The sequence below is a fragment of the Lepidothrix coronata genome, unplaced genomic scaffold, assembly GCF_001604755.1.
Source record: "Lepidothrix coronata isolate B3197 unplaced genomic scaffold, Lepidothrix_coronata-1.0 Scaffold229, whole genome shotgun sequence".
NCBI classification, from domain to species: Eukaryota; Metazoa; Chordata; class Aves; order Passeriformes; family Pipridae; genus Lepidothrix; species Lepidothrix coronata.
In genome coordinates this window covers 643,076-669,517 of record NW_016690409.1, presented here as the reverse complement: position 1 = coordinate 669,517, position 26,442 = coordinate 643,076, and the positions used below count along the sequence as shown (strand labels likewise).

General features: G+C 65.5%; 4 protein-coding genes across 4 annotated transcripts in view; all 4 read left to right on the top strand.

Moving 5' to 3' along the window:
* GHDC (GH3 domain containing) overlaps positions 1-2,736 on the top strand; it is a 3,985-nt gene extending 1,249 nt beyond the window's left edge. Inside the window, exons 2-7 of the mRNA XM_017834065.1 lie at positions 60-636; positions 889-1,072; positions 1,161-1,232; positions 1,359-1,492; positions 1,625-1,713; positions 1,830-2,736. Coding sequence (XP_017689554.1) covers positions 60-636; positions 889-1,072; positions 1,161-1,232; positions 1,359-1,492; positions 1,625-1,713; positions 1,830-2,030 — 1,257 coding nt within the window. The 3' untranslated portion in view covers positions 2,031-2,736. The remainder of the gene's footprint in view (positions 1-59; positions 637-888; positions 1,073-1,160; positions 1,233-1,358; positions 1,493-1,624; positions 1,714-1,829) is intronic.
* Positions 2,737-3,839: 1,103 nt separating this feature from the next.
* LOC108506831 (inactive phospholipase C-like protein 2) lies at positions 3,840-13,435 on the top strand. The gene is made up of 6 exons (XM_017834214.1): positions 3,840-4,028; positions 8,228-10,717; positions 10,878-11,081; positions 11,506-11,581; positions 12,997-13,106; positions 13,207-13,435. Exons 1-6 carry the CDS (start codon positions 3,840-3,842, stop codon positions 13,390-13,392), a joined length of 3,255 nt encoding a protein of 1,084 aa, XP_017689703.1. The 3' UTR covers positions 13,393-13,435.
* Positions 13,436-14,564: 1,129 nt separating this feature from the next.
* Positions 14,565-15,813, top strand: HCRT (hypocretin neuropeptide precursor). Its single transcript, XM_017834215.1, has 2 exons — positions 14,565-14,649; positions 15,202-15,813. Exons 1-2 carry the CDS (start codon positions 14,629-14,631, stop codon positions 15,643-15,645), a joined length of 465 nt encoding a protein of 154 aa, XP_017689704.1. The 5' UTR covers positions 14,565-14,628; the 3' UTR covers positions 15,646-15,813.
* Positions 15,814-16,289: 476 nt separating this feature from the next.
* On the top strand, positions 16,290-25,896 carry KCNH4 (potassium voltage-gated channel subfamily H member 4). The gene is made up of 16 exons (XM_017834064.1): positions 16,290-16,389; positions 18,928-19,161; positions 19,270-19,401; positions 19,555-19,682; positions 20,639-20,882; positions 21,125-21,282; positions 21,617-21,824; positions 22,013-22,207; positions 22,391-22,590; positions 22,951-23,200; positions 23,304-23,518; positions 24,427-24,465; positions 24,551-24,909; positions 25,054-25,160; positions 25,236-25,330; positions 25,414-25,896. The coding sequence occupies exons 1-16, from the start codon at positions 16,314-16,316 to the stop codon at positions 25,894-25,896; spliced, it is 3,123 nt and encodes a 1,040-aa protein (XP_017689553.1). The 5' UTR covers positions 16,290-16,313.
* The last annotated feature ends 546 nt before the right edge of the window (positions 25,897-26,442 follow it).

Genomic DNA, 26,442 nt, shown 5'->3' with positions numbered 1-26,442 from the left:
ACCCTCGTGGGGTCTGATCCCCGCGGGGTCTGCCCTCTTGACCCCATCCTCCCCCGCAGGGGTCCGTGCTCTACCTGGATGCCCTCGGTGCCACCTTCCCACGGGCTCTGACCTGCCGGGGTACGGCCTTGCTGCACTGGACCCCCGGCTGCCCCCGCGCCCCGGCGGGGTGGCCGCTGCCCACCCTGTACTGCACCCCTGCCCCGGCGAGTGCCCTGCCCTCGCGGGCCACCGCCCTGCGAGTGCAGCTGCTTTTCGCCCTGCGGCAGCGGGGGCTGCACGTGCTGGAGGCCGGGCTGGCAGCCGAGCTGCGCGATGCGCTGGCAGCCCTGCGCGATGAGTGGCCCCGGCTGGCCCAGGAGCTAGCACTGGGCAGGCTGAGCCCCCAGCCCGGGCTGCCTGAGGAGGTGCGGAGCCAGCTGCAGGCACTGCTGACCCCCGACCCTGCCCGGGCGGCTGAGCTCCGCGCTGAGTGTGCCCGTGGCTTCGAGGGCATCGTGCGGCGCCTGTGGCCACAGCTGGAGGTGGTGGTGGTGGGGTCAGCACACAGCACAGAGCGACTCTACTTCGATGCCCTCCTCCAGGCTGACTGCCAGGGGCTACCCATCTACTGCCCCTTCTACCAGGCAGTGGGAGGTAAGTGTCCCCCACGCCAGGGTGTCCCCACAGTCTGCCTCAGGTGCATGCAGGGAACCGCTGCTGTATGGCAGCACAGATCCCCCTGCCCCAGCAGACACCGGTGCATTTCTGTACTACATCCCCTTCCTGCTCCCCAAAACCAGCGCTGTGCTGGCACCAGCAAAAAATTCCCCCTTGGACCAGGTGATGCTGTGTGGGCAAGGACAGAGGGTCTGAGGGCTCACACTGACACACACTGACTCTGCCCAGCCCTGCTTGGTGTGAACCTGTGGCCGGAAGAGCCAGTGCCCCAATTCCTGCTGTGCCCTGACTGGGCTTTCTTCGAGTTCCTGCCCTGCCCTGCAGAGGAGGAGCCACGGACGATTCTGTTGGATGAGCTCTGGGAGGGACGAGAGTATGGGCTGGTTGTGACAGCCCAGCCAGGAGAGTACAGGTGCTTCCTCCCTGCTGCGTGGTCCTGGGGGACCACTCACTCCAGCTCCACACACCCAGCTCTCCCTCACACTCCTCTGCCCACGCAGGTGCTGTGCTGGGGAGGTGCTGAGGGTGGCTGGCTTCCACAAGCAGTGTCCCGTGGTGGAACCTGTGCGGAGGTGAGGATACCCCAACCCCTGCTCCTCACCTCGGGGAGCTGTGAGGGGGCCCTGTAGCAGGCAGGGTCTGTGGCAGTGGCAGTGGCAGAGGGTAGCAGTGACTCACCTCAACCCCGTGCACCGCAGGGAGAGCCAGACACTGAGTGTGCGGGGTGAGAGCATACCCGAGGAGCGGTTCTGCCAGACCCTGTGCCGTGCCTTGGGCATGTGGCCGGGTGCTCGCCTGATTGACTATGTCTGTGTGGAGAGTAGCCTGCTGGGTGAGTCCCCCTGAGCTGCTCGAGTCCCCCTAAAAGCATGACTGGCACTGCCCGGGGCTCTGCCGACCCTCCGGGGCCCAGCTGGGCTGAGGGCTGTGGGCAACTCTAAACGTGCTCATGGTGCTGCTCCAGGTGACTCTTCGGGGCCCTGCGCCCCCCACTACGAGGTGTTCGTGGAGCTGCAGGGCCTGCGGGACCTGTCGGAGGGGCAGCGCTACAAGGTGAGGGGAATGTGGGCTCTGCTCTGGGGTGACCTGGCAGCCTCTGGGGGAGGGTAGCTGAGGGGCACCGGGACAATGGTGTGGGACCAGCACAGGCAGCTGCCCTCTCTTTGCAGCTGGACCAGTGTCTCCAAGAGGATTTCCTTGTCTACAAGTCCTTCCGCTTCAAGGGCAGCATTGGGCCCCTGCGCCTGCACCTGGTGAGGGCTGGAGCCTTCACCCGACTGCGGGAGGCACTGGGCTCCCCTGTGCCCATGCCCAGGGTCCTGCGGGAGGAGCGGCTGCTGCAGCTCATTCAGGGCTCTGTCATCTCCTAGGGCAGCCCAGGGGTCCCGCAGCCCACTCACCCTGGGGTTCGCTTGGTGTGCACTCTCCAGGAGGGAGTGGGACCATGTCCCTGGTGCTGGAGGTGTGGGGGCGAGGGTGCCCAGCTCCAGGGGTTTGGCTGAGTGGAGTGGATGGAGGCAGTGAGCTTGACCAAGCCTCTGCTCCCTGCTCAGTGCTGCTGCGGGGATGGAGTGGACACTTGGGAGTGTCATGGGGCAGTGGGGTCCTGCAGCCACTGGATCTGCTCACTCAGTGCCTTGGAGTGCCTGCAGCCACAGTGAAACGGGTGCCTGTGCCTTTCCTGAGGGACACCTCAGCTGTCACAGCCCTGTCCGAGGCAGAGGGCACAATGGAAATCTCTGCAGGAGCAGGAGGAGCAGCAGAGCCTTGGCTCATCACCACACTGAGTGTTGGGGCCCTGTGGCATTTTGTCCCCTGGCAGGGACACTGGGCAAGGCACAGGTGCTGGTGGTGGCAGGTGCCATGGAGCAGCCCCAGCCAGGCTCTAGTGCACATCCACTGGTTTAGGAAAGAATAAGCTCCAGCGAGGGATGCTTTTAATGTTTTAAAAACAGAAGCAAAGTAAGGGAGGATTATCTCTTAAAAAATAAATAAAGGGCCGTGCTCTGGGATTGATTTTTTATACTATTATTTTTAATCCTCATTAAAGAGATTGCTCGAGCAATCTGACTGCTCTGGGGACTGAGGAGTCACTGCCATTCTTGGGGGTCCTGGGGAAGGGGCAGCCATGAATATTTAACCGGCTCAGTGGCTGGCTGGGCTCTGGAGGCTCCGGGTTCTTTGTGCCTTTGAGGCACACGTGTACCATCGGGAGGGACTGGTCCTTTCCCCACCCGTTTGTTATGGGTTATTTTAAGGGCTGATGAGGGCATGTGGGGCACCTGCTGTGCTGCAGCTGCTGCCGGGCGACTGCTGGGCCGTGGGCAGGGGATGATGTCTTGGACAAACTTTGCACAAAGCAAAGCATCCCCCGGCACAGCCGAGACCCCCACCAGGGATAATGGGGTTGGGGCCCCTTACACCCTCCCTGCTGGAAAAAATTGGAGCAAAATTTCTTCTGCAAGTCGAGGAGAAGCATTGCCTTGGGCTGGGGGTGGCTCCCTGCAGCAAAAGCCTGGAGACCCCTGCCTGGGAGAGCCGTGTGTGGCCAGGGCTGCACTGGCTGGCTCTGCTTGCACTGCCCTGCCGGGACACCGACGCTAGTGGGGGTGCAGGCTGGTGGGGGGGACTGTGCTGGGCAGGGCCAGGCTGTAGGGTGCCCACCTGGGTGTGGGTGCCAGGCTGCAGGGTGCAAGGTCGACTTTCAGTGCCCGGCTGCAGGGTACAGCTTGTTTTGGGTGCAGGTTTGTTTGGGCTGCTGTTACTAAGGCTGCAGGGTGCAGGTGCATAGCTGCAGGGTGCCAGGCTGGGTTTGGGTGCCCGGCTGCAGGTTGCAGGTGCCAGCTGCCCGGCTGCCCGGGCTCAGACGGGGTCCCCCCGAGATGGGGCGGCTGCTGGGCCGGGGCGCTGCGGGGCTGGGCGGAGGCCGGGGATGCCCCGGCGGTGGGAGGTTCCGGTGCCCGTCCCCGAGCCCCGCCGCTGCAGCCCGGGGCGGGGGGGCCGCGCCGTCCCCGTCCCCATCCTCGTCGCGTCCCCGCCCCCGGCCCGGCCCGTCCCCTCCTCCCGGCCGCACCGCCTCCCGCCCGCTCCGCCACTGAGCCCGCAGCGGCGGCGGCGGCGGGCGCAGGCTCCGGGCGCCCCGGGGCCCCGCGGCGGCCGCTGCCCTGAGGCCGCGGGGGATGGCAGAGGAGCCCCGGGGCGCCCAGCCGCCGGGCTCGCCCCGCCCCGCCGCGCCGCTGCCCAACGGGCCCCGCGGCGGCGGCGGCGGCGGCGGCGGCAGCCCCGGCTCGGGCTCGGGCAGCAGCAGCCGCGAGGACTCGGCGGAGCGAAGCCCCGCGCCCACCGCGCCCCGGGCCAGCATCATGAAGGTGAGAGCCACGCACCGGCCCGGCCCCCCCGCGCCCTGGGACCGGCACCTGCGCAGCGCTGGGAGGGCAGAGCCGTGTCCCCCTGCCGAGCCCTGCGTCCCCCCGCACCGGCCCTGCCCCCTACCCCCCGCTCTCCCTGGGCCCGTGGGGCGGCTCCGCGGAGCCGCGGAGCAGCCGTACCCCCGATCGGTGCCCGGGGTTCGCCACCTGCCCGGTCACTCCGGGACTGGCACGACGTCCCCTCGCCCTGCCCGGCCCCGTGGTCCCCAAGGGCACAGCCTGTTCCGGCCCGGCTCTGTGGAGTGTCCCTGGGTCGCCCCGTCCAGTGCCGCGGGTCCCCTGCACGATCCCGCTGCAGCATCACCCGGTCCTTGCTCAGGGCACCATTAGGTGCCAGTGAGAAGGGGCTCGCTCCTGCCCCTCAAACAGCTTCTGCTCTCCCGTGCTCTCTACCGCCAAGCGCTGAGCCTTCGGCCCGGCCTGGCCAGCTCCCAGCCTGTTCCTGTCACCTCCCGGAGCCGGGCCGTGGTGGGGCAGGGAGTCAGGCAGTGTCTCCGGGGTCTCCCACTTGAGTGGGCAGTGGATCATACATGTGCTTTCCTAAATGAACTCCCCTGATTGTGCTGATGCTGGAGGTGCTAGCTGACACAATGGGTCACGTCCGCCCGGGACTTGCCTCCCGGCTCCCGGCAGCCTATTTTAAGCTGGGATTGCTCCAATGCTATTAATACCCCATGTGGGGGCTGTTCCCGTGGTGCCCCAGCCTCGCTCTTCTGCCCCCGGGACCTGGTTCTCTGGGCAACGGCGTCGGGACACTGAGCCCTGCCCGCGCCCTCCCGGGCTCCCGCTACAAACTGTTGCGGGGGCGGCCGGGCTGTGCCCACGCGGTGACGGCGCGGAGACCTCCCGTGCAGCCAGAGGCTGGTGCCGGTGCGCTGTCAGTGCCCGGTTTCCTTGGGGACCTCGCCGGGGTCTCCTGCTGCTCCCGGGACGGGCCAGCATCCCTCCCTGCCCAGGGGACCGGCCGCGGGCAGGCACTGCGGGCTGGGGGTGGTGAACCTCCCACTTGCCCCCGGGCTGGGCACATCCCCGTCACCACCTGCGTCACCGCGGGATTTGGCCTCACGTGAAGGTCGGGTGGCCCAGGGCCAGCGCAGGCGGGGGAGGGAGCTGGCCCGGGAGGGGGTCAGACCCGGCCAGTGTCCCCATCTTGTGTTGATCCGTCGTGCATCCCCGAGTCCATCCGGGGCCTGAGTGGCAGTGGAGGCACGTGTGGGAAGAGCTGCCAGCTCTGTTATTTTTTGGGATTTCCAGAAAAGGCTGAAGGAGTGAATCTGAAAGAGCGACTCACTGGCTGTGTGGAGCTGGGGGGGACTGGAGCAGCGGGATCCAGAGCTGGCCCCTGCAGTGTTCCTGTGCTCTGGCTACAGGATCTCCTCCCTTCTCTCTTCTCAGGCTAGAAGCAGAGGGGTCTGGAGGTCCGGTGGGCTGGGAGGATGCTGGAGAGGGACTTGGTGGTACTGGATCTATTCTTTCCTGCTGCAGGAGGTGGCCTTACCCTAGCGGCTCACTGTCCCATCTCTTGTGTCCCCTCCCCATCCCATGCCAGCCCTGGGAGCTGTGTGGTGCCTCCACTGGGATCTGGCTCCATGGCCCCTCGCTGGGGAGCGGCAGCTGGTGCTGCGGGGAGTGGATGTGTCAGTCGCTCTCTTCTTGGCAGGGAACAAATGATGGTAGAAAAGCCTTGATGGTGTCTCCTACTGCCTCCGCTCTGGGGTTGCTGCCTGCTTGCACCCTGCCTGCATCCCTGCCAGTGCTGCCCAGCCCCAGAACCTGGGGAAATCAGCTGCAGATGAGTCCTGTCATGGCTTGGGCTGGAGGATATGGGGAAGGGAGGGACAAATGATGGGACCTTCTTCATCCTTGGCTTGGGAGCAGGTTGTGTGGCCAGTAGTGGTGGCTGTCACGTGGAGGCTGAGATTAGGGCAGCGGCACTCTCCAGGGCACTAATACAGGAGGTAATTGGCTGAAGAGGTGCTTAGCACACGCTGCAGAGTTGGGCAGGGCATGAGCAACTGGGACGTGCCCTCCATGCCCACCAGTGGCATCCTGGGTGGCATCAGCATCATGGTTGGTGCTTCCCTCTACAGAGCCCTGCCTGCTCTCTGCCAGCTTGGTGGCGCAGTGACCAGGATCACTGCTCTGACCAGAGCCCTGCCCTCTGTCTGGGGATGCCCTGTGCTCCAGTGGCCATGGGCGTCACATCCTCCTGGCTCTGCTGGTGCCCCACTTGTCACTTGCCTCTGCTGCTCCTGCCTGTGCCTTGTCCAGCTCCTCGTGGGGTGTCCCCAGGGTTGAAGACCACCTGGAACAGCCTATGAAGGGGCTACCAGGGAGCAGTGGCTCTTCCCTGCTGGTCTCCAGGAGTGAGGAGCTTTGGGCAGGGGACCCCTTGCACCCAGTGCCCACCACTTGCTGCTGGCCCATGCATAGGGAGAGCAGAGCCCATGTGCTGCAGGGCACTCTTGGGTCTGTGCCACATATCTGCACCCCAAAGTGCTGCAAAGGGGACTCTCTCCCCTTCCCAAACCTGGGGGGATGGGGGGCTGCAGGGAAGGCATTCGGGCTTTTGTGCTGAGCCAGGGTGGCTGGGGTACCAGCAGGGCTGGTGAGGTCGGGTGTGTCTGGCTGCCTGCAGTGGGCACAGCTGGAAGCAGGTCCTTGGCGCTGGGTGCACGCAGGCCCCCCGCCCGTGTTTCCTTTCCGGATGGATTTCCTGTTTTCGGCTGTGGGGCCCGGTGCGGAGCCGCACTGGGTGGGTGCGCCGGGCGGGGAGCGGGTCCGCAGAGGTGCGGGCATCCTGCTCGGGGCAGGAGGTGCTGCCCTCGGTGCCCATCGCCCCCCGGCAGGGCGAGGGCTGGGGCTGCTCGTCAGTGGAGCGCTCAGATTGCAGCTTGCAGGAGGCATCCGGTGCCGAGTCCTTCGCCGCAGGGCTGTCCGATGGCGTGACCTGCCGCTGAGCCCTTGCCGACCCAGGCTGCCTGGCACAGAGAAGGGGTCCTGGAGCTCAGCCAGCTTCTTGGAGCAATCTGGCAGTGAGAGGATGCAAACAGCTCACACATCTGAGCTCTGGGGCAGCAGAATCTGGCTGGCTCTAACAATGGGATGAGGGCTGGGGCTGGGTCCCCCATCCCTGGGCCACTGTGTCACAGGCATCCCTGGGGGAGCCATCCACCCGTTTCTGTGACCTGTCCAGACTGCCCTTGGCTGCGGCTGCCTGGCCCCAAGGGGCAAATCCCAGGCCCCCTGGGTCAGGCACAAGGACACACTTGTCCAGGCACAGCCCCACACAGGAGGTGACGAAGGTCTCAGGACACTGGAGGGGAACACCTCCTCACCCCCAACCTGGGCAGCTGGGCAGGACCTGCCTCTGACAGAGACACCATCAGATTAGAGGTGACTCAACCATAATCTTGAAGAAGTGGATTAAATCTCCTCCTACTGCGCTACTTAATGAAATCCATCCCATAATACGCTCCTGGCCCTGCTGTTCCCCCTCATCTCCTGCCCCTCCCATCCCCGTGACAGCAGGGTCCACCTTCCTCACCGTGGGGCAGGATAGAGTGCAGGCATGGGGTGCTGGCAGCGAACAGCCCATACCCCCGTGACCCCTGACTCTGCAGGATGGGGCCATGGCCATGCTCATCCCTAGCACATGGCACTGGCAGGGGCTGTCCTGCCCCTCTCCTAGCAGAAGGCTGGAGGGTCTGGCTGGGGTTCCCCAGGAGCATCTCTGCTCATGCATCACATGCCAGGCATCGGTTTTAATTCTGGTGTCCCCAGCCAGTGTCCTCAGCCCCATGCCGGGCTGCCAGTGAGTGGCCATCCCTCCGAGGGTGAACGAGCAGTGGGGAAGGATCTGTCTCAGGGCCGGGAGCAGGAAGGAAGGAAGGAAAGCAGAGTTAAATTAAGCCAGGCAGCGAGCCGTGGGGGAGGCCAGGGCTGGAGCCAGCTCCCAGCCCCCAGGAGAGGGATGGACCGGGTTGGACTGGGCTTCATTTGGCACTGGGACACCCTGGGGCACCCTGGGGTGCTGCACTTCGCTTTGGGCTGGGGCGGGGGGACCCTGAGGGAGGACCTGGAGGGGCACGTGCTGCCTGCTCGTCCCTGACAGCTCTGTCCCTTTCCCACCCTGGTAGGATGGCTCCCGGCAGCGGCTGCCACACAAGAAGAAGACGGTGTCCTTCAGCTCCATGCCCAATGACCGCAAGATCAACAGCACGGCTGCCTGCATCTCCCTCATGCTGGAGGGCTGTGAGCTGAAGAAGGTGCGCTCCAACTCCCGCATGTACAGCCGCTTCTTCGTGCTGGACGCCGACATGCGCTCCGTGCGCTGGGAGCCCTCCAAGAAAGACTCAGAGAAGGCCAAGATTGAGATCAAGTCTGTCAAAGAGGTGCGTGTAGGCAAGAAGACACCTGTCCTGCGCAGCAATGGCCTCTCTGACCAGTTCCCGGATGAGTGTGCCTTCTCCATCATCTATGGAGACAACTACGAGTCCCTGGACCTGGTGGCCAGTTCGGCCGACGTGGTGAGCGCCTGGGTGATGGGGCTGCGGTACCTGGTGTCCTATGGGAAGCACAGCCCCGAGGCGCCTGGGACTGGCCACCCCAGCCTCCGGACCTCCTGGATCTCCTCTGTCTTTGACCTCGCTGACCTGGATAAGTCTGGTCGCATCCCTGTGTCCCGGGCTGTGCAGCTGATCAAAGCACTCAACCCTGGCATGAAGACCTCCACCATTGAGCTGAAATTCAAGGAGCTGCAGAAGGCCAGTGAGCGTCCTGGTGCAGAGGTGGCCTGCGACCTCTTCGTGGAGGCGTACTGTGAGCTCTGCACCCGCCCTGAGATTTTCTTCCTGCTGGTCCAGTTCTCCAGCAACAAGGAGTACCTGGGTGTGAAGGACCTGCTGATGTTCCTGGAGGTGGAGCAGGGCATGGAGGGGGTCACAGAAGAGAAGTGCTTGGAGATCGTCGGCAAGTATGAGCCCTCCAAGGAGGGCCGGGAGAAGGGCTACCTGGCCATCGATGGCTTCACGCGCTACCTGCTCTCTGCTGACTGCTCCATCTTCGACCCGCAGCACCGCAAGGTCTGCCAGGACATGGCACAGCCCCTCTCCCACTACTACATCAGCTCTGCCCACAGCGCCTGCCTGCTGGAGGACAACTTCTGGGGCCGCTCGGACATCAGTGGCTACATCAGTGCCCTGGGCCTGGGCTGTCGCAGCATCGAACTGGTGCTGTGGGATGGCCCCGAGGGCGAGCCTGTGGTCTACACCAGCCCCTCAGCTGCTTCCTGCGTGCCCTTCCGTGCCGTGGTGGGGCTGATCGACCAACACGCCTTCACCGCCTCCGCCTACCCCCTCATCCTCTGCCTGGTGGTGCGCTGCTCGGCCCCCCAGCAGCGCCTCGCTGCCCAGTGCCTGCGCAAGACACTGGGGGACAAGCTGTATCTGGAGCCCCCCAACCCAGTGGCGTCCTACCTGCCCTCCCCAGAGCAGCTCAAGGGCCGCATCCTCATCAAGGGCAAGAAGCTGCCACCCAGCTGTGAGGACAGCGAGGGGGAGGTGTCGGATGAGGAGGAAGGCTGGGAGCTGGCACGGCGGCTGGGCCAGGAGGACCGGGAGGCACCGGAGGGAGGTGGCCCGCGGCGGGTGCGCCTCAGCCGGGAGCTCTCAGAGCTGGTGAGCCTCTGCCAGGCTGTCCCCTTCCAGGACTTCGAGAGCTCACGGCGTGGGCAGCGCTACTGGGAGATGTGCTCCTTCAGTGAGGTGGAAGCAGGACGCTTTGCCAACGAGTGCCCGGCTGAGCTGGTCAGCTACAACAAGCGGTTCCTCTCCCGCATCTACCCCAGCCCCATGCGCATCGACGCCAGCAACATGAACCCCCAGGACTTCTGGAAGTGTGGCTGCCAGATGGTGGCCATGAACTACCAGACACCGGGGCTCATGATGGACCTGAACGCGGGCTGGTTCCGGCAGAATGGGGCCTGTGGCTATGTCCTCCGCCCAGCCATCATGCGGGAGGAGGTCTCCTACTTCAGTGCCAATGCCAAGGACTCCCTGCCCGGGGTGCCCGCCCAGCTCCTGCACCTCAAGGTCATCAGTGGGCAGAACCTGCCCAAGCCCAAGGGCTCAGGGGCCAAAGGGGAGGTGGTGGAGCCCTACGTCTGTGCCGAAATCCATGGCATCCCAGCTGACTGTGCTGAGCACCGCACCAAGACAGCCCTGCAGAGCGGGGACAACCCCATCTTTGATGAGAGCCTGGAGTTCCAGATCAACCTGCCCGAGCTGGCCGTCCTGCGCTTTGTCGTGCTGGACGATGACTACATCGGGGATGAGTTCATTGCCCAGTACACCATTCCCTTTGAGTGCCTGCAGCCCGGCTACCGCCACGTCCCCCTCCAGTCGCTGGCTGGGGAGCCCCTGCCCCACGCCACCCTCTTCGTGCATGTGGCCATCACTGACCGCCGTGGCGGGGGCAAGGGGCACCGCCGGGGGCTGGCAGGGCGCCGGGGCCGCCGAGTGCGGGAGTACACCTCCACCAAGGCCACCGGCATCAAAGCCATCGACGAGGTCTTCCGGACGGCCACGCAGCCGCTGCGGGAGGCCACCGACTTGCGGGAGAATGTGCAGGTACAGACCTTCCAGAGGCACTGGGGGACCTGGTTTCTGTGGGGGAGGATGGGGCCTGGGTGTCCTCCTCTTCCGGGGAGACGTGAGCAAGGAGCAGAGAGCCAGGGGAAACAGGGATGTTCCTGGGTGGGGAGCCACTGACGCCGGTCTCTGCCCGCAGAATGCACTGGTGTCCTTCAAGGAGCTGTGTGGGCTGACACCCGCCGCCAACATGAAGCAGTGCATCCTGACAGTGTCCACGTGGCTGCTGCACAGCGACAGCACACCCAGTGTCACCCTCAACCTGGCAGAGCAGTACCCCCCCATGGAGGCCCAGGGCCCCATCCCCGACCTGCTGCGCAAGGTCCTCACTGCCTACGAGACGGTAAGTGCCACTCTGCCAGGACTTGGCTCTGTGGGGTCGGTGGCACCAGGACCTGCCCAGGACAGAGGATCCTGAACTCGCTGCATCCATCTTGCAGCAGGGAGAGGTGGGCGGGGGGCTGTGTAGGGGCTGCCCAGGGAGGAGTCTTGCTGAGGCACAGGCTTGCCCAGATCAGTACGACCCTGGGACCCAGCAGCCCCTGTCCCTCCGCCTGCACTGCCTGCCCCTTGCCCTCGTCCTGCCAGGTGGAAGAAATCCCATTAATAGCCGCAGCCAGAGCCGCTTCCTTCCTTTGTGTTGGAGAGAACCTGGCCACCAGCCAGATGCTGACAAGACCCCTGACAAGCCCCATCTCCCCATCCACTCGGCTGGGGGGGGTGCGGGGCAGGGGCTGCTCAGCTCCTCATGCTGCCCCTCTCCCCAGATGATCCAGACCAGCCGGACACTGATCGAGTCTGCCGACGTGGTGTACGGGAAGCTCATCCAGGCACAGCAGGCAGGTGGGTCCCTGAGGGCAGCCCCAGCCCTGGTGTGGCTCTGGCCACAAACCTGGGCACATCCTGGGGTGCTGGGGTGTGGGCCCTCCTGCGCCGGGACAGGGTGTAGGTGGGTGGGCTGCAGGGCTGTGTGGGAGGGAACAAGCAGAGCGGGGGAGGCTGATGAGGAAGCGGGGAAGAGTCATTAGCTGCCAAATGCCAGAACATAATTAGTGCCAGAAATAACAGGCTGGGGCTGACGGTAGAAGTGGCAACTGAGTGTTACGACTTCCCAGACACATGGCAGAACCCACACAGGCAGGTGCTGCTGCTGCCTGCCCCAGTCCTCCCCCCGGCTGCCCCCACCACAGCAGCTGGCTGGGACCCCCAGCTTTGCTCCAGGCTCTGATGGCTGCGTGGCCCCTCTGTGGGCTGGGACCTGCAGGGATAGTTCCACCAGTCCCAAATACATAGGGGGGTGCTGGCCCAGGGGCTTGTGTGGGCTCCCCATGGGGCTGGGAGAGCCTCAGGAGCTGGAGGGACAGGGGAGGAAGGAGGGGGCCCCGCTCTGCCATCCCCTCATGCCAGCCATGCTGCCAGCAGCCCTGTTTGTTCCCTGCCTACGCGGCAGACGGAAACCTCCCCGAGCTCTTGGCTTTCGGCTCCGGCACCGCTGCCAGCGCTGAGGGAGTGGAGCAGTGGGGCATGGGCTGCGGAGCACAGGCTCTATGCCCTCCTCTACTGCTCCAGTTGCTGTGCTGGGGTGTTGCAGGGCAGAGGGTCCTGGGATGTGTGGCCTCTCAGGGTGGTGGCAAGCAGCGGTTTTGGGGCTGCAGCCCCCACCCCCATGCCCTGGTGCTGTCTGTCCCTGCTCTCGCCTAGGCTGCGCTGTGGACAAGCCCCTGTGGTGCTGGCATGGCCAGTACCCAGACGGTGGGTGTTGGGGGGTCTGGGGAGGTGCGGCTGCGGTGGGGGTGCGGCGCTGGGGGCGTCTGATTGGCAGCATGTGGGCGAGCAGGCTGCGTGGGAGCCCTCGAGTGGGCCTGGAGCCGGTGCTGCGTCAGGAGGGGTAAATATAGCACCCGCTCACGAGGACGTCACGTGGTGCACAGTGCTGGGGCCCACACTCCAATAGGGGAGCCTGGTGGGCCTGCTCTGAGCCCCCCTGGGTGAGCCATGGGGTGCAAGAGCTGTGCCTCAGCCCAGGGCCCAAAACCACCACAAGCTGGGGCCAAGCAGGGTGCCAGTGTGCTCGGGGCTCTGCTGGCTCATCGTACCTGGCACAGAAGGGTTTTGGGGCTGCTGGGGCAGTGGGGGACCCACCCAACCTGCACCCCCATGGTGGGCAAAGGGCGTCCCTCTGGCTTGGTCCCCACTGGTGGTGGCCATCCCCATGCCAGCATCCCTGCACTTACTGAGCACCACTCCCACCTGCGCAGGGATGGATTTCCACAAGGAGCTGCACCGCATCGAGACCAAGGAGGGGCTGCGGGGCCGCAAACTGCAGAAGGCGCTGGAGAGTTTTGCCTGGAACATCACCGTCCTCAAGGTGAGGGCTGAGAGCTGCACAGACACACCTGTCCTGCCCTGACACCTCACCCTGATGCCTTCACTCTAACACCCCCCCCCCCAATGCCCCCTCCCTGCAGGGCCAGGCTGACCTCCTCAAGCACGCCAAGGCAGAGGCACTGGACAACCTGTGGCAGATCCACAACGCAGGACAGTCCTGCGGCATTGGCAGGAATGGCTCGGCCTCACCAGAGCTCTCCCGGCTGCGTGCCCCACTGGAGCCCATCCCCGAGACTGATGGAGGCGGCGACACAGCGTCCTGCTGACCCCGGCCTGGGGCTCAGGGGCCCAGACTGAGCATCCCCAGCCACAGGAGAAGGAGTCCCAGCCTGCTCATGGACAGGCAGCTGCTTGCAGGCTCAGGCTGCCTGGGGGGACACATCTGGAGCCTCTGCTCTGCCATGTTAAGGGGCTGCATCACGGCTCAGTGGAGAGGTTGAGGAGGGATGATCCTACTCCTGCTTGCCTCCCCTGAGCTCCTAAGGGACTCATCCATCCCTCCCATCTGCTTCCAGAGCCTGCACTCTGCTGCAGGGCTGGTGGGGATGCTGGTACTCTGGTGCCCGTGTGCGTGTAGCCTGCTGTGCCAGATTCTGCTTGGAAAAGCAGCCCCATGTTTGGGCTCCTGCCCTCCCTCCCCAGGGCTGCAGGTTTGGCTGTTGCCAGCCCTGGGGAAAAAAATCTGGCTGGCAGGAAGGGTCCTGGCTAGTCCTGTCACCTCTGTGGCACACCTGGGGCCCCCACTGTGCAGAGGGGCTGGGAGGCTATGTGGTGCAGCAGCTGCGGGGCCAGAGTGCCAGTGGATGTGGCTTCTGGCATCAGGGAAATGTTGGGATTTGTCCCCCAGGGCAAGGGGGTCCCAGCACAAACAGAGGAAGGTGGTCTGGGGTTGGACTGGGGCTGTGGAGCATTATAAAGAGTCCAAGAACCTTCCTGGTGCCCTGTGGCTCCCTCTGTACCTGGCACGGGGCCAGGGCAGGACGGGGTCACCAAAAGGGATGGAGGGTGGCATCGGGTATGGGACCCTGATGGCACCATCACTCCCTGACACCATGGGGAGCACAGGATGACGACTCCCCACGTCAGGGAGCTGTGCTGCTGCCAGCACCCCTTTGTTCGGGGGGATAATTAGCCTAATGGGGCTCCAAGCATGCTGTGCTGCCAGTGCTGGTCAGTATTGACCTCCAGCCCCTTTGTGCCAGCCTGGCCACAGGGCCTGTGGGTAATTAGGGCCTCATTAGCGCCTGGCACCCCAGCCACTGAGCACCTACACAATGAGGAACTGCAAATGAGGGGAAAGGCCTGGATGGTCTCCGGGCTACCGGCCCCAGCGCACCCGTGTCTCCCAGAGACCGTCTGCTCCCGCTGCCCCAGCGGTATTTTTGGCAGCACTATTGTGCTGGGCCCTATAAAGCAGCAGCAGCAGCACAGGGCACTGTGCTCTCAGCTGCCCAGTGGGACATGCCCCAGAGCCACTCGGCTGCCTGAAGACCCCAGGAAGGATGGAGGTGCCAAACACCAAGGTGGGGCTGGGGCACTGCAGCCCTGGGGGTAGAGGAGGGCAGTGATGGGAGGGAGGTCAGGATGTGGGACTGGGGGTGCAGGAGGGCCTGGCCAATTCCTTGAGAAGCTCCAAGTGTGTGGCAAATCCCCAGGGCTCCCCAGCTGCGGCCAGCAGCTGATCAAGGAGCTTCTTATGAGGGATCTGAGTGCGCAATGCCTGTGGCGTTGAGCTTGGGTACTCTCACTGCTCATCCTGTGGCACTGGGCAGCAAGGGGAGGGTGTTTGCCATGGCTGCCGTGTGCTGGAGCAAGGAAGGGGTGTGGTGAGGGCATCCACATCTGGCTGCTGGTCAGAGCACAGCTGGAGGTGCTGGCCATGCCCCAGGGCACCAAAGGGTGACACTCTGAGTGCACCTCGGGTGTGGGGCTGGGCCCCTGTGGCAGCGACTGGGCAGGGGGCAGTTGAGACATCAGTGGGCAAGGCAGGACAGGGGGGCAGCCCTGGGGCTGTGCACTCTCCCCCTCTCTGTGCTGTCACTGCCCTGTACTAATGCTGCCCATTGCTTTGGCAGCTCCAGCGAGCTTCCTGCCTCCTGCTCCTGCTCCTTCTCTGCTCCCTGGCCGCTCCCCGGCAGAGCCTGCCCGACTGCTGCCGGCAGAAGACCTGCTCCTGCCGTGTCTACGACCTCCTGCACGGCATGGGCAACCACGCCGCTGGTATCCTCACTCTGGGCAAGAGGAAGAGTGTCCCCCTGGCCTTCCAGAGCCGGCTCTACCGCCTGCTCCATGGCTCTGGCAACCACGCTGCGGGCATCCTCACCATGGGCAAGCGTGGGGAGCACCCTGGCACCGCCTGCCATGACACATCAAGCTGCCCTGCAGGCGTGGACACCCAGCCAACACCAGCACCGCGGGGTGCTGACACCAGCCCTGCCGGCCCCAGGGAGTGCCAGGGACACTCAGGGAAGGACCTGAGCTCGAGCCAGGCCCAGGGAGCAGCAAGGAGCTTTTACTGAGTGGGATGGAGGCAGTGGGAGCAGAGAGGGGATCCCTGGGGGGGATGGAATCCTGGGACACGCACCCGGAGCTCGGTGTAAATAGCACTTTTAGATACCTCCTCCCTGGCTCAGCCTGCCCAGGGCACCGCGGGCACCGCGGCCTTTTACAATAAACGGTAGCCTGATGTCACCCGGCTCTGTCGTCTCTCTGGGGAGGGGTCAGGAGGGCACGGCTCAGCGCCGGGTCAGCTGCCGAGGCAAGTGCCTTCCTCCGCGGTGCCCGGATTGGCTTCACCTGTGGCGCCTGCACTGGGGCGCCAGTGGGTGCAGGACCAGGACTGGGGTGAACGGAGGCGCGGCCGGTCCTGCCCCTTCCGTGGGCCCAGGAGGGCGGGGGCTGAGCGGGTCCTGGGGCCAGCGGAGTCCCGGTGCTTCCCGGTCCGGCGGGTCCGGTGCCGAGCAGGTCCCGGCGCCACCAACTCTGTGCGCCCCCGGGACCGAGCGCCCTGCCCGCGGGCGGCGGCCGGTGTCCGCTGGTGCCGAGGCCCCTCCCGGTGCCGGGGCGGGGCGGGGGCGGGGCGGGAGCCCCGGGCGGGCCGGGATCAGCCCGCGGCGCTGCGGAGGGGCCGGGGGCGGCGGAGGCAGCCCCGCCGCCGCAGCCCCGCGGCGGGCGGCCGGGCGGGACGATGCCGGTGATGAAGGGGCTGCTGGCGCCGCAGAACACCTTCCTGGACACCATCGCCACCCGCTTCGATGGCACACGTAAGGCCGGGACCGGGCCGGGGAGGGGCCGCGGGGGCGGGGGGGAGACAGGGCGTGGGGAGGCGCTGCCCCGCAGGAAACGGCCAGGGGGACGGGACTCGGCCCGGCCCCGCAGCCCCCGCCGCTCGGCCGGACGCGGCCACCCACGCGCTGTTCGGGGACCCTTCCGTGTCCCTGTGTGGCCTCGGTACACCGGGACTCCCCCTGTCCGTGTCCCGGGCCGCCCCCACGATGCTCTCCCCGCGCCCACCGCCGGTGCCGCTCGGTGTCGCCGCAGCCGCGCTCAGCACCAGGGACAGATCCCGGTGGCGGCGTGAGGCTCCGCGCGGGGCCCCGGAGGAGCGGGGGAGCCCCGGAGGAGCGGGGGAGCCCCGGGGGAGGCACGGCCGGTCTTACACTGTCGGAGCTGACCTGGGGCCCCGCGTTGCCCCGTCCCGTGCCCGAGCGGTCCCCGGGCGCTGAGCTCCCTCCCCTCCGTGTCCGTGTGCCGGGGCCGGGATGGATTGAAGCCGGGATGGATCATGCCCGGGTACCACGAGTCAGCTCCAGCACCGCTGGCATCATGCAGCCACCCTGGGGTCGGGCCGTGTTCGGGGCAGACCTAGGGGGATCCTCAGCTCCCCCCAGGATCATCTGGAGTAGGGGTCTCCCGGACCAGGTGCCTGCGGGGCTGGGTTTCTCCTCCCTTGCTGGGAGGCATAAAGATGGCACTTTTAGTCTGCAGCCACCTCCCAGGACATCGTCAAGGAACCTGGAACACCCTGGGCATGTGCTGGCTGTGGTGCTGGGCTGGCTCCCGGCCTGGAGTGACAAGGAGCCGCCCTGGTGGCTCAGGGGTCGTTTGCCCAGAGGAGCTGGGACGTGGGATGTTACATTTGGGGTGTAATGCGTGAGGAGGCAGCTAGCCTCTGAGCCTTCCCAGGCTCCGACCGAGCTGCGCCTGGAGGTGCTGGGACAGAGCCACACGTGCCTTGCGCTGGTGATCCCACTCCCTCCGCAGAGGCAGAGCGCCTGTATCTGGCTCTCCAAGGGAAGGGTCGCCAGGGGAGCTGCCTGCAACACCTCGACGCAAAGCCCTGGGAATTTGCCCCGGGGAACCGGGCTGCCCGACCGCCTCTGGGCACTTTTAAACAGTGTGGGGCTTTGCAGGTTTGATGTGCCTCTTATCGGCTTTATCTGCCATAGAGAGAGGGGTTTAGCGCAGTGATACTCAGAGTGAGTTAACCCTGCCTCTCCGGGGCAGCTGCTGCGCTGTGCCCCGGGGCTCCTGGACAGGCACACTGGCCACCATGGCTGGGGGCTGCCGAGCTCCCCCAAGGCTGCATCCTCCAGCTCGGTGGAGCCACTCCCCAGTGCAAACCCTTGTTTTCTTTTCTAATAACACATCCTGGACATCACCATAATCCCGGCTCCCCAGAGCCAAAATCTGGCCTTAGTCACAGCTTCAGGCTATTTTTGCTTCTCCAAGCTAATCCCGGGCTGAGCTGTGCTGTGGTGGCCCCCCTGCACCCCCTTCGGCCAAGGCTGCTCGCGGCTGCCATCCCCTCCCTCCGCAGCCTCTGGTGCCCTTGGCCTGCCCTGGCATTGCTCTGCCTGCTCAGTGCGGGCAATGGCATTGCTGTGGGCTCCTCTCTGTTGTGAGGGGGGGCAGAGCATGTTTTCTTGCTCCTGGCTGTGTGGTGCAGGAGTCCTGGGCTGGGGCCCCACCACTGGAGACCGTGGTGGGGCTGGGGACAGCCCAGATTGCCCATGCTGGGTGCAATCACAGCCCATGCCAGCCGCACACCCGCTTCCTTGGCACCCTGCTAGCATGAGCCCATCTGTCCCACTGGCACAGGGCCTGCAGCAGGAGCTGCTGTGGTCCTGGGACAGAGCCCGCAGCTGGGGACTGCAGGGCAGAGCTACCATTCTGTAGCTGGGCAGGGCATGGGGCTTGCGAGGGCTTTACTGTGCCTGGTGCCATCTCCCTGCTAGGGTAGGGTGATGCTGGGGGGGCTCCATGGTGCTGACAGACTGAGGATGCTGTAGTTCACCTCTGGCTTGTGCCACCTGGGCACAAGCCCTTGACTTCGCCCAGGCCTGTGGCTGTTCTCCCACCCTCTCAGCTGGTGCTCCAGCATCCCAGACCTCTGGGGATCTCAGCACCACAGCTGGGCACCCCTGGGCTGGCAGTGCCCAGCTGTGTTTGCTGCTGCTCTCGCTAAGCTGCCTGAGCCTGGGCGGAGCTGGAGTGGCAGATGGTGAGAGGGAGGCGTGAGTCGCCTCGCGTGGGCAATGGGGGCCGGCACATGGATCAGGGCTACTTCCCCTTCCAGTGCATGGGGCCGGGGTCCTGCCTGGGTGACAGCCTCGGGGAGCAGTGGGGCAAGGGATGAGTGAGCTCTAGGAGCAGCTAGGGGCAGCCAGCAGCCAGATGGAGACCTGGCTCTGCTTCCCAGGGGGACCTGTGTGGGGCTGGGAGTGCTGGGCAGGCTGGGCTGCCCTTTGTGCCCTGTGAGGTGGCCCTGAGCCCTCAGGGGCAGCTGCGTTTCCTTTCAGACAGCAACTTCATCCTGGCCAACGCACAGGGCCGCTGCGGCTTCCCCATCGTCTACTGCTCCGACGGCTTCTGCGACCTCACCGGCTTCGCCCGCACCGAGGTCATGCAGAAGAACTGCAGCTGCCGCTTCCTGTGCGGGGCTGAGACCAGCGAGCCCGTCCTGCAGTGCATTGAGAAGGCGCTGGACGACAGGCAGGAATACCAGTCCGAGGTCTGCTTCTACAAGAAGGGTGGTGAGTGGCACTGGGGCTGGGCCCCTGCCCGCAGCTCCGGCTGGCCCTGGGAGAAGCCACCAAGCAGGTGGTGCTGCCCTGCCTTCACCACCCTCTTCCTCCATACAGGAGATGCCTTCTGGTGCTTGCTGGACATCATGCCCATCAAGAATGAGAAGGGGGAGGTTGTTCTCTTCCTCTTCTCCTTCAAGGACCTCACAGAGAGCCGGGGCAGGAGCCACCCGGGGGACAAGAAGGAGGGTGAGCCATGGCTGTCGGATGGGGATGGAATCTGAGGAGCAGTGTGTGTGGTGGGCATGTGGCAGAGACTCCCTATTCCCTGGTGGGTCCTGCCTGCAATGTACACTCATGGCACAGTGCTCCCACTAACTCAGTGTGTCCTGTCTGCTGCAGAGAAGCAGAGGAACAAGAAGCCTGGGAGTTCCCACCTGCGGGCCGCACGCAGGCAGGGCCGGACTGTGCTGCACCGACTCAACAGCCAGTTTGTCCGGAGGGACCGCAGCGAGGTGAAAATCAACCGTGTAAGGACCTGGGGGACCCTCAGCTTCACCCAGTGCCTCCTGGGCTGGGGCTGCGATGGACTGGCAATGCAGCAGCTCTCCCGGAGAGCAGCTCTCAGCAGTGCCCAGCCTCCCAGGGATGCTGTTCCCATGCACGCCCATCCCTGGCCTCCCCAGCATTGATGTGCCCCCCACCCCTGGCAGCTGCACTGTAGCCAGGCTGCACATGTGTTTGGTTGGAAGCAGGAGAGCCCAGCGGGTGCCCAGAGCTTGCCATGGGAGCAGCAGACCTGGCAGCTCTGGCAGGGCCTCTTCTCACATGCTCGCTGTCAGGAAACCCCAGTGCTGGCTCTGAGCACAGCCATGCTGGCCCCAGGGAGTGCTGTTACCAGGCTGCCAGAGCCGTGGGGCTGCCAGAGCCGTGGGGCTGCCAGCCAGGGCAGGGACCAGAGTCAGTCCCTGTGCCAGGCCCTTTGCATGGCTGCAGTGCCCAACACAGGGTCCTCAGGCACCACCTGCAGCCATGGGGCCAGAGAGAGGGTCTGAGAACCACTGGGGCCCAGAGCTGGTGAGCAGGCAAAGGGTGTCACTGCATCAATCTTGAATTTTGGGGACTTGAGTGGGATGGCCCTGGGTCTGCCCTCACCCAGCTGGTGTCACATTGCCTCTTGTCAGTGCTGTGTCCCTGCAGGGGGGGTCTCTGCCCCAGCACATGTATTGGCCCCTGAGATGGTTCTGGGCAGCAGCTGGCAGTGCCAGGGGATTACCATTATTAGCATTGACATCGTGTTAATTGATGTGCCATAATCAGGCATTCTGTGCCCACCTCTGAGGGTGACCTCAGTGCATCCATCACCCTGGCATCAGGGAGTGGCAGCCAGACTGGCAGGACTCAGGAGGAGCAGGGCCTGTGGTGGCCCTCACTCCTCTTGTGGGCCCCGGACCGTCCTTGTACCACCCCATGCTTGCTCCCCCAGAACGTGTTTGAGGGCAAGCCGTCCATCCCCGAGTACAAGGTGGCCTCGGTGCAGAAGTCTCGCTTCATCCTGCTCCACTACAGCATCTTTAAGGCACTGTGGGACTGGCTGATCCTGATGGCCACCTTCTATGTAGCCGTCACCGTCCCCTACAATGTGTGCTTCATGGGCATGGAGGACAGTCTCTCGGCTGCCCGCAGCACCATCATCAGTGACATCGCCGTGGAGATGCTCTTCATCCTGGGTAGGTCCATGTGTGGAGCCAAGCGTCCATCCGGGACAGGGGACACGGTGGGACAGGGATGAGGGGTGAGGGACAGGGGAACTGGGATTGCAGTGCCCCTGCTGCTGTCCCTGAGCACTCTGGGAGAGAGACCCACGTTTGCTGTGGGCTCTGGCTCAGCTCCACAAGCCACAGCTTGTGGATGAGGGCTGGGGTGATGAGGGATGAGGGTGATGAGGGCTGGTCCTGCTGTCCTGGGGCAGACATCATCCTGAACTTCCGGACAACATACGTGAGCCAGTCAGGCCAGGTGGTGTACGACCCCCGCTCCATCTGCATCCATTATGTGGCCACCTGGTTCTTCGTGGATCTGATCGCTGCTCTGCCTTTCGATCTGCTCTACATCTTCAATGTGACCGTGGTGAGTGTTGCTGGCACAAATGCAGCCTCCTATAGCAAACCTGCTGCTGCCCGCTGCCCCTCCCACTGCCCACCTCCCTGCTCCTCTCCAGCACCCACGTATCCCAGGGGGATTCAGTACCCTGACAAGCCATGACCCTGGCTGCCTGCTGGGTGCTGGGCATGGGGGTGGAAGGCTACTTGGGGAGGAGCTCTCCCCAGCAGGCCCCACAGCCCACAACCCTCCTGCCATCTGTGTGAGTGGCAAAGGGTCCCTGTCCCGGGGAGAGGTGTTGGGGTCCGTTTCTGCCCCTGCCTGTAGCTCCGCCAGGTTTACCTGCCTGCCTGCCCCCCAGACCTCGCTGGTTCACCTGCTGAAGACGGTGCGGCTGCTGCGGCTGCTGCGGCTGCTGCAGAAGCTGGACCGGTACTCGCAGTACAGCGCCATGGTGCTCACGCTGCTCATGTCCATGTTCGCGCTGCTGGCGCACTGGCTGGCCTGTATCTGGTACGTCATCGGCCGCAAGGAGCTGGAGAGCAACGACCCGCGCACCTGGGAAATCGGTGAGCAGGTTTGGGGCGCTGGGGTCCCCCCATGCCACAGGCAGAGAGCACTCCTGTGGGGCAGTGGTGCAGGGGGTGCAGCCCTCACCACTGGCTCCTGCCCACAAAGTGAGGCCGGGGCAGGGACAGCCTTGAGGAGGGGGCCACTGGCCCCTCGGTGAGGGCTAACCCCGGGCTGTGCTTGGCAGGCTGGCTGCACGAGCTGGGCAAGAGGCTGGAGGCTCCGTACTTCAACAACTCGATGGGGGGCCCCTCCATCCGCAGCACCTACATCGCCTCCCTCTACTTCACCCTCAGCAGTCTGACCAGCGTGGGCTTTGGCAACGTCTGTGCCAACACCGATGCCGAGAAGATCTTCTCCATCTGCACCATGCTCATCGGGGGTGAGGCGGGGAGCAGGGCTGGGCGGGGGGCTCACCTCTGGCTGCCGGAGCAATAGGTCCCGAGCAGGGTGCTGGGGGAGGTGATGGACACGTGTGCCACATGAAACAGCCCTGGGCTGGGGTCTGGGGAGCAGCCTCCTGTGCTGCCCCTCACTGGGCCTGACGCTGCCCTGCTGCCCCCAGCGCTGATGCACGCCGTGGTCTTTGGCAACGTCACGGCCATCATCCAGCGCATGTACTCCCGCCGCTCGCTCTACCACACCCGCATGAAGGACCTCAAGGACTTCATCCGCGTCCACCGCCTGCCCCAGCAGCTCAAGCAGAGGATGCTGGAGTACTTCCAGACCACCTGGTCGGTGAACAATGGCATCGACGCTAATGAGGTAGGAGGTGTTGGTGAGGCTGGGCCAGCCCCCTCTGACCCAGTCCTACACCCAGCACAGGGGTGATGGGGCTGGCAGGGCCAGCTGTGAGTGTGGCACTGGAGGGACCAGGTCTGGGGCCGATTCCTGCCAGCACAGGGAGTGGGACAGGCACACAGAGCAGAGGCAGCCCACCACCACATCCAGGGCCCTTCTCTGCCAGCTGGGACTGCTGGGTTCTGCTGAGGCACCAGGGCAGCCAAGTAGAGAGATTCCCTGATCCAGAGGGGCACCTGTCCCCTGGGGCTGCAGGGCTGTGGGAAGGCTTCTCCCTGCTCCCTCCCTGCCTGCTGTGCCCAGTGCCCTGGCTCCTCTCCCCAGCTGCTGCATGACTTCCCTGATGAGCTGCGCGCGGACGTGGCCATGCACCTCAACAAGGACATCCTGCAGCTGCCCATCTTCGAGACAGCCAGCCGGGGTTGCCTCCGCTCCCTCTCACTCCACATCAAGACCTCGTTCTGCGCCCCGGGGGAGTACCTGCTGCGCCAGGGTGACGCGCTGCAGGCCAACTACTTCGTCTGCTCCGGCTCCCTCGAGGTGCTGAAGGACAACGTGGTCCAGGCCATCCTGGGTGAGGGCAGGCGATGTGGGCTCTGCCCCAGCCCCTCCTGCTGCCCAGCAGGGTGAGGGCCCCAGGGCTCACACCGCTAGCCCACGCTGGTCCTCTCCTGCAGGCAAAGGGGATTTGATCGGTGCCGACCTGTGCAGCACGGACCAGGTGATCAAGACCAACGCAGATGTGAAGGCACTGACCTACTGTGACCTGCAGCACATCGGGCTGCGGGGGCTCTGCGAGGTGCTGCAGCTCTACCCTGAGTACGCCAGCAAGTTCACAGCCGACATCCATCAGGACCTGACCTTCAACCTGCGGGAGGGCAGCGAGATGGAGGTGGGTCCATGCCCTGTCTCTCAGGCCCCTTCCCATTCTTATGGCCTGGGGGACCAGAGCAGGGCTGGGACTGTGGCACGGCCATGGAAGGGGGGGTCTCTGCACCCCCTGCTCACGGTCTCCAGGCTCCAAGGCTGGGGTGGAGGCTGCGGCTCTGCCACCCCTGTGTGTCTTAGCTCTGTGCAACCTGGGGAATTGGCAGAAAGAGCATTTGCAATGCAGAAGGCTGAGGCAGAGGGAACTGAGGGGGCACTGCAGGATAGGCAGCTGGGGCACAGCCCCCCAGAGTGCAGGAGACAGCCGGGGGCTGCAGGTTTAGTCATGCTGATGGCTTCAGCAGCTGGGGGGATGTTCTGCGGCAGAAATGGCTCTGCAGCACTTTTCCTCCCCCAGCTCTGCTGTGAGAGGCTGGGGGCTCCTCCAGAGCATCTCCCCCAGTACCCACTGCCCACAGGCCCGGTGGAGGTGGAGTGGGAGGTTGCTCTCTAGGTCCCAAACAGCCCTACCAAGACCCACCATGTCCATTGCACAGGAGAGGTGTAAACAAATCAGGGGCAGAGGATGCCAGGAGTGTGCACCAGGTCCTGCAGAAGCCCTGTCACCCTCTTCATCTGGCTGCACCCTCCAGGCAGAGATGGTGCTCTGATGGCTGAGCCTGGGATGGGATTTAGGACGAAGTCTTGGCTCTGGCTCAGGCAGTTCACCATTGTCACAGCAGCAGCAGAGAAAGGAGAGTGGGCAAGGGGCTGCCAAAGGCTGGTGCTAGGGCTGATGTGTGTGGCTGGAGGAGGTTTGGCTGTCCAGGGGGGCATCTAGAGACCGGGAGGCTGCGGCCTGTAGCCGGTCCCGGTGCAGCCGTGCGGGGGTCCCACCCGCTGCTGAGCCGGTGCCGTCTGCTCTCTCCGCAGGGGCTCTGCCGCTACTCCCGGTCCCCGCGGCTGCCGCAGGTTTGTACCGTGCCAGGGCGATGGGGGAGGACGGGGCGGGGGTGGTCATGCCTGGGACCAGCCCTGATTTCCTGCCCAACCGCAGCCTCGTCCGGAGAACGGTGCTGCCCCGGAGAAGCCCCTTCCCTCTATTCTGGAGGATGAGGAGGAACTCGACGAGGTCTTCCAGCAGTCGCCCGCCAGCCCCCCCCGCCGCAAGCTGCTGCTGCCCCAGCTGAGCAGCCCGGCGCGCCGCGGCTCCCTGAGCAGCCTCCTGGGCGATGAGCTGTGCCAGGTCTCAGCCCTGCGGCGCAACTGCCGCTCCCCGGCCCGCGGCAGCCGCGGCCGCAGCCCCTCTCCGCAATGCCGGCGGGACGCCCGGCTACCGGAGCGGGATGGCCGGAGGCCGGCCAAGCTCCTCATCCCGTCCCTGCACGCCAACGGCCCCCCGGACCTCAGCCCCAGGTACGGCTGGGACGTGCTGGTGGCTCATCCCACTGCTGCGGGTTTGTGCCCGCCAGGCTGCGAAGGGTCCCGGGGGGCTGCTGGAGGTGGTGACAGAGGGGGGAGGGAGTGGCGCGGGGCAGCTCTCACCCCCTCCCACTCTAGAGTCGTGGATGGGATTGAAGACAACGGGGGGACATCAGAGCCACAAACCTTCTGCTTCAACATGGACCCGCCGCTGCCGAGCGCGACGAGGGACTCCCCCACCTCAGGTACCGCCAGCAATGCCGGCCAATGCCAGGGCTCTGGCCCCGGGGCAGGGGGCTCGGGGAGCCCTCTGCCATCAGCCGTGTCCCCCCCGGCAGGGACCGACGTCGGCGGCCCAGCCCTGGCGATGGAGGCAGAGCAGATAAAGCAGAACATCAGCAGGCTCAACCAGGAGGTGCGGCGGCGACCGGGGTGGGCGCGCGTCTCCGGGAGCCCCGGGGGCACCGCCCGGTGCTCACTGCTCTCCATCCCTTCCAGATCAACCACCTCAACCAGGAGGTCTCGCACCTCAGCCGGGAGCTGCAGGGCATGATGGAGCTGCTCAAGGGTCACCTGGGCGCCTTGCAAACCCCTGCCTGCCCCTGCCGCCTGCCCACGGCCGTCCCGATGCCTCCCCGACCCCCGCCGCCCGCTGCCCCGGTGCCATCCTCGCCTCCCGTGCCCCCCTCGCCCCCGGTGCCCCACAGCTCTCGCAGCTCCCCCTCCGCCAGCCCCCGGGCCAAGCACTGTCCGGTCCGCAGCCTCTCTGCCCACGCCACCGCCCTGCGGCACCCCTGGGTCGGAGCCGAGGGGCCGAGCCCGCCGCGGGGGAACCCCCCCGGCCCTGACCCCCGCCGGGGCTCGGATTCGCAGCCTCCCCCGCTGCCGCCACGTTCCGCCCTCTCCTTCCCCGGCTGCTCGGCCGGGGCTTGGCCCCGCGCCCGCCCGGAGCCGCGGTCCGGCTCCACTAGCTCCCACTGACCCCGCGGACACCGGGGGCCGGGATCGGGGGAGCCGGGACCGGGGAGACCCCGCCGGAGGGCCCTACCCGGAGTGACCCCGCCGGGGGGACCCTGCCCGGGGTGACCGTGCTCTCCGCGCCCGGGGCCCCCCGGGACGTCGCGCTCCGAACTCTTGCAGGGATTTTGATACGGTTTTATACTCTTCGCCCACGGGGCCTTTCTCACAGCCCAGCCGGGCCCGGGAGGGGCGGGCGGCGGGGACCCGGAGGGGACCTGGAGGCTGAAATCCCTCGTGGATTCGGGAGATCCCCGGGAGGGTCACCAGGGGTCACGGACGCTGCCGCCCCTCTGCCGCTGTAGTTCCCGTGGTTCTGCCTCGCCCCTCCCGCGTCCCCCGCCACATCGGGAAATAAAGGCTCTATTTTTCCAGCCCCGGCTCCGGTGAGTCTACGCCCTGCCCGGGGCCGCTCCGGGTCTCCCCCACGTCCGGTCCACCCGGACACCCTGGACTACAACTCCCAGCAACCCTCGCGGACGCGCAATGACGTCACGCCCTGATAACGTG

Bases quoted from the DNA above. Each gene is read 5' to 3' on its own strand.
- HCRT (XM_017834215.1), top strand. From the start codon at position 14,629: ATGGAGGTGCCAAACACCAAG. The intron at 14,650-15,201 runs GTGGGGCTGGGG...TTGCTTTGGCAG, and splicing joins TGGAGGTGCCAAACACCAAG to CTCCAGCGAGCTTCCTGCCT.
- KCNH4 (XM_017834064.1), top strand. From the start codon at position 16,314: ATGCCGGTGATGAAGGGGCTGCTGGCGCCGCAGAACACCTTCCTGGAC. The intron at 20,883-21,124 runs GTAGGTCCATGT...GTCCTGGGGCAG, and splicing joins GGAGATGCTCTTCATCCTGG to ACATCATCCTGAACTTCCGG. The intron at 22,591-22,950 runs GTAGGAGGTGTT...TCCTCTCCCCAG, and splicing joins ATGGCATCGACGCTAATGAG to CTGCTGCATGACTTCCCTGA.
- LOC108506831 (XM_017834214.1), top strand. From the start codon at position 3,840: ATGGCAGAGGAGCCCCGGGGCGCCCAGCCGCCGGGCTCGCCCCGCCCC. The intron at 11,082-11,505 runs GTAAGTGCCACT...CCCTCTCCCCAG, and splicing joins TCCTCACTGCCTACGAGACG to ATGATCCAGACCAGCCGGAC. The intron at 11,582-12,996 runs GTGGGTCCCTGA...CCACCTGCGCAG, and splicing joins CATCCAGGCACAGCAGGCAG to GGATGGATTTCCACAAGGAG.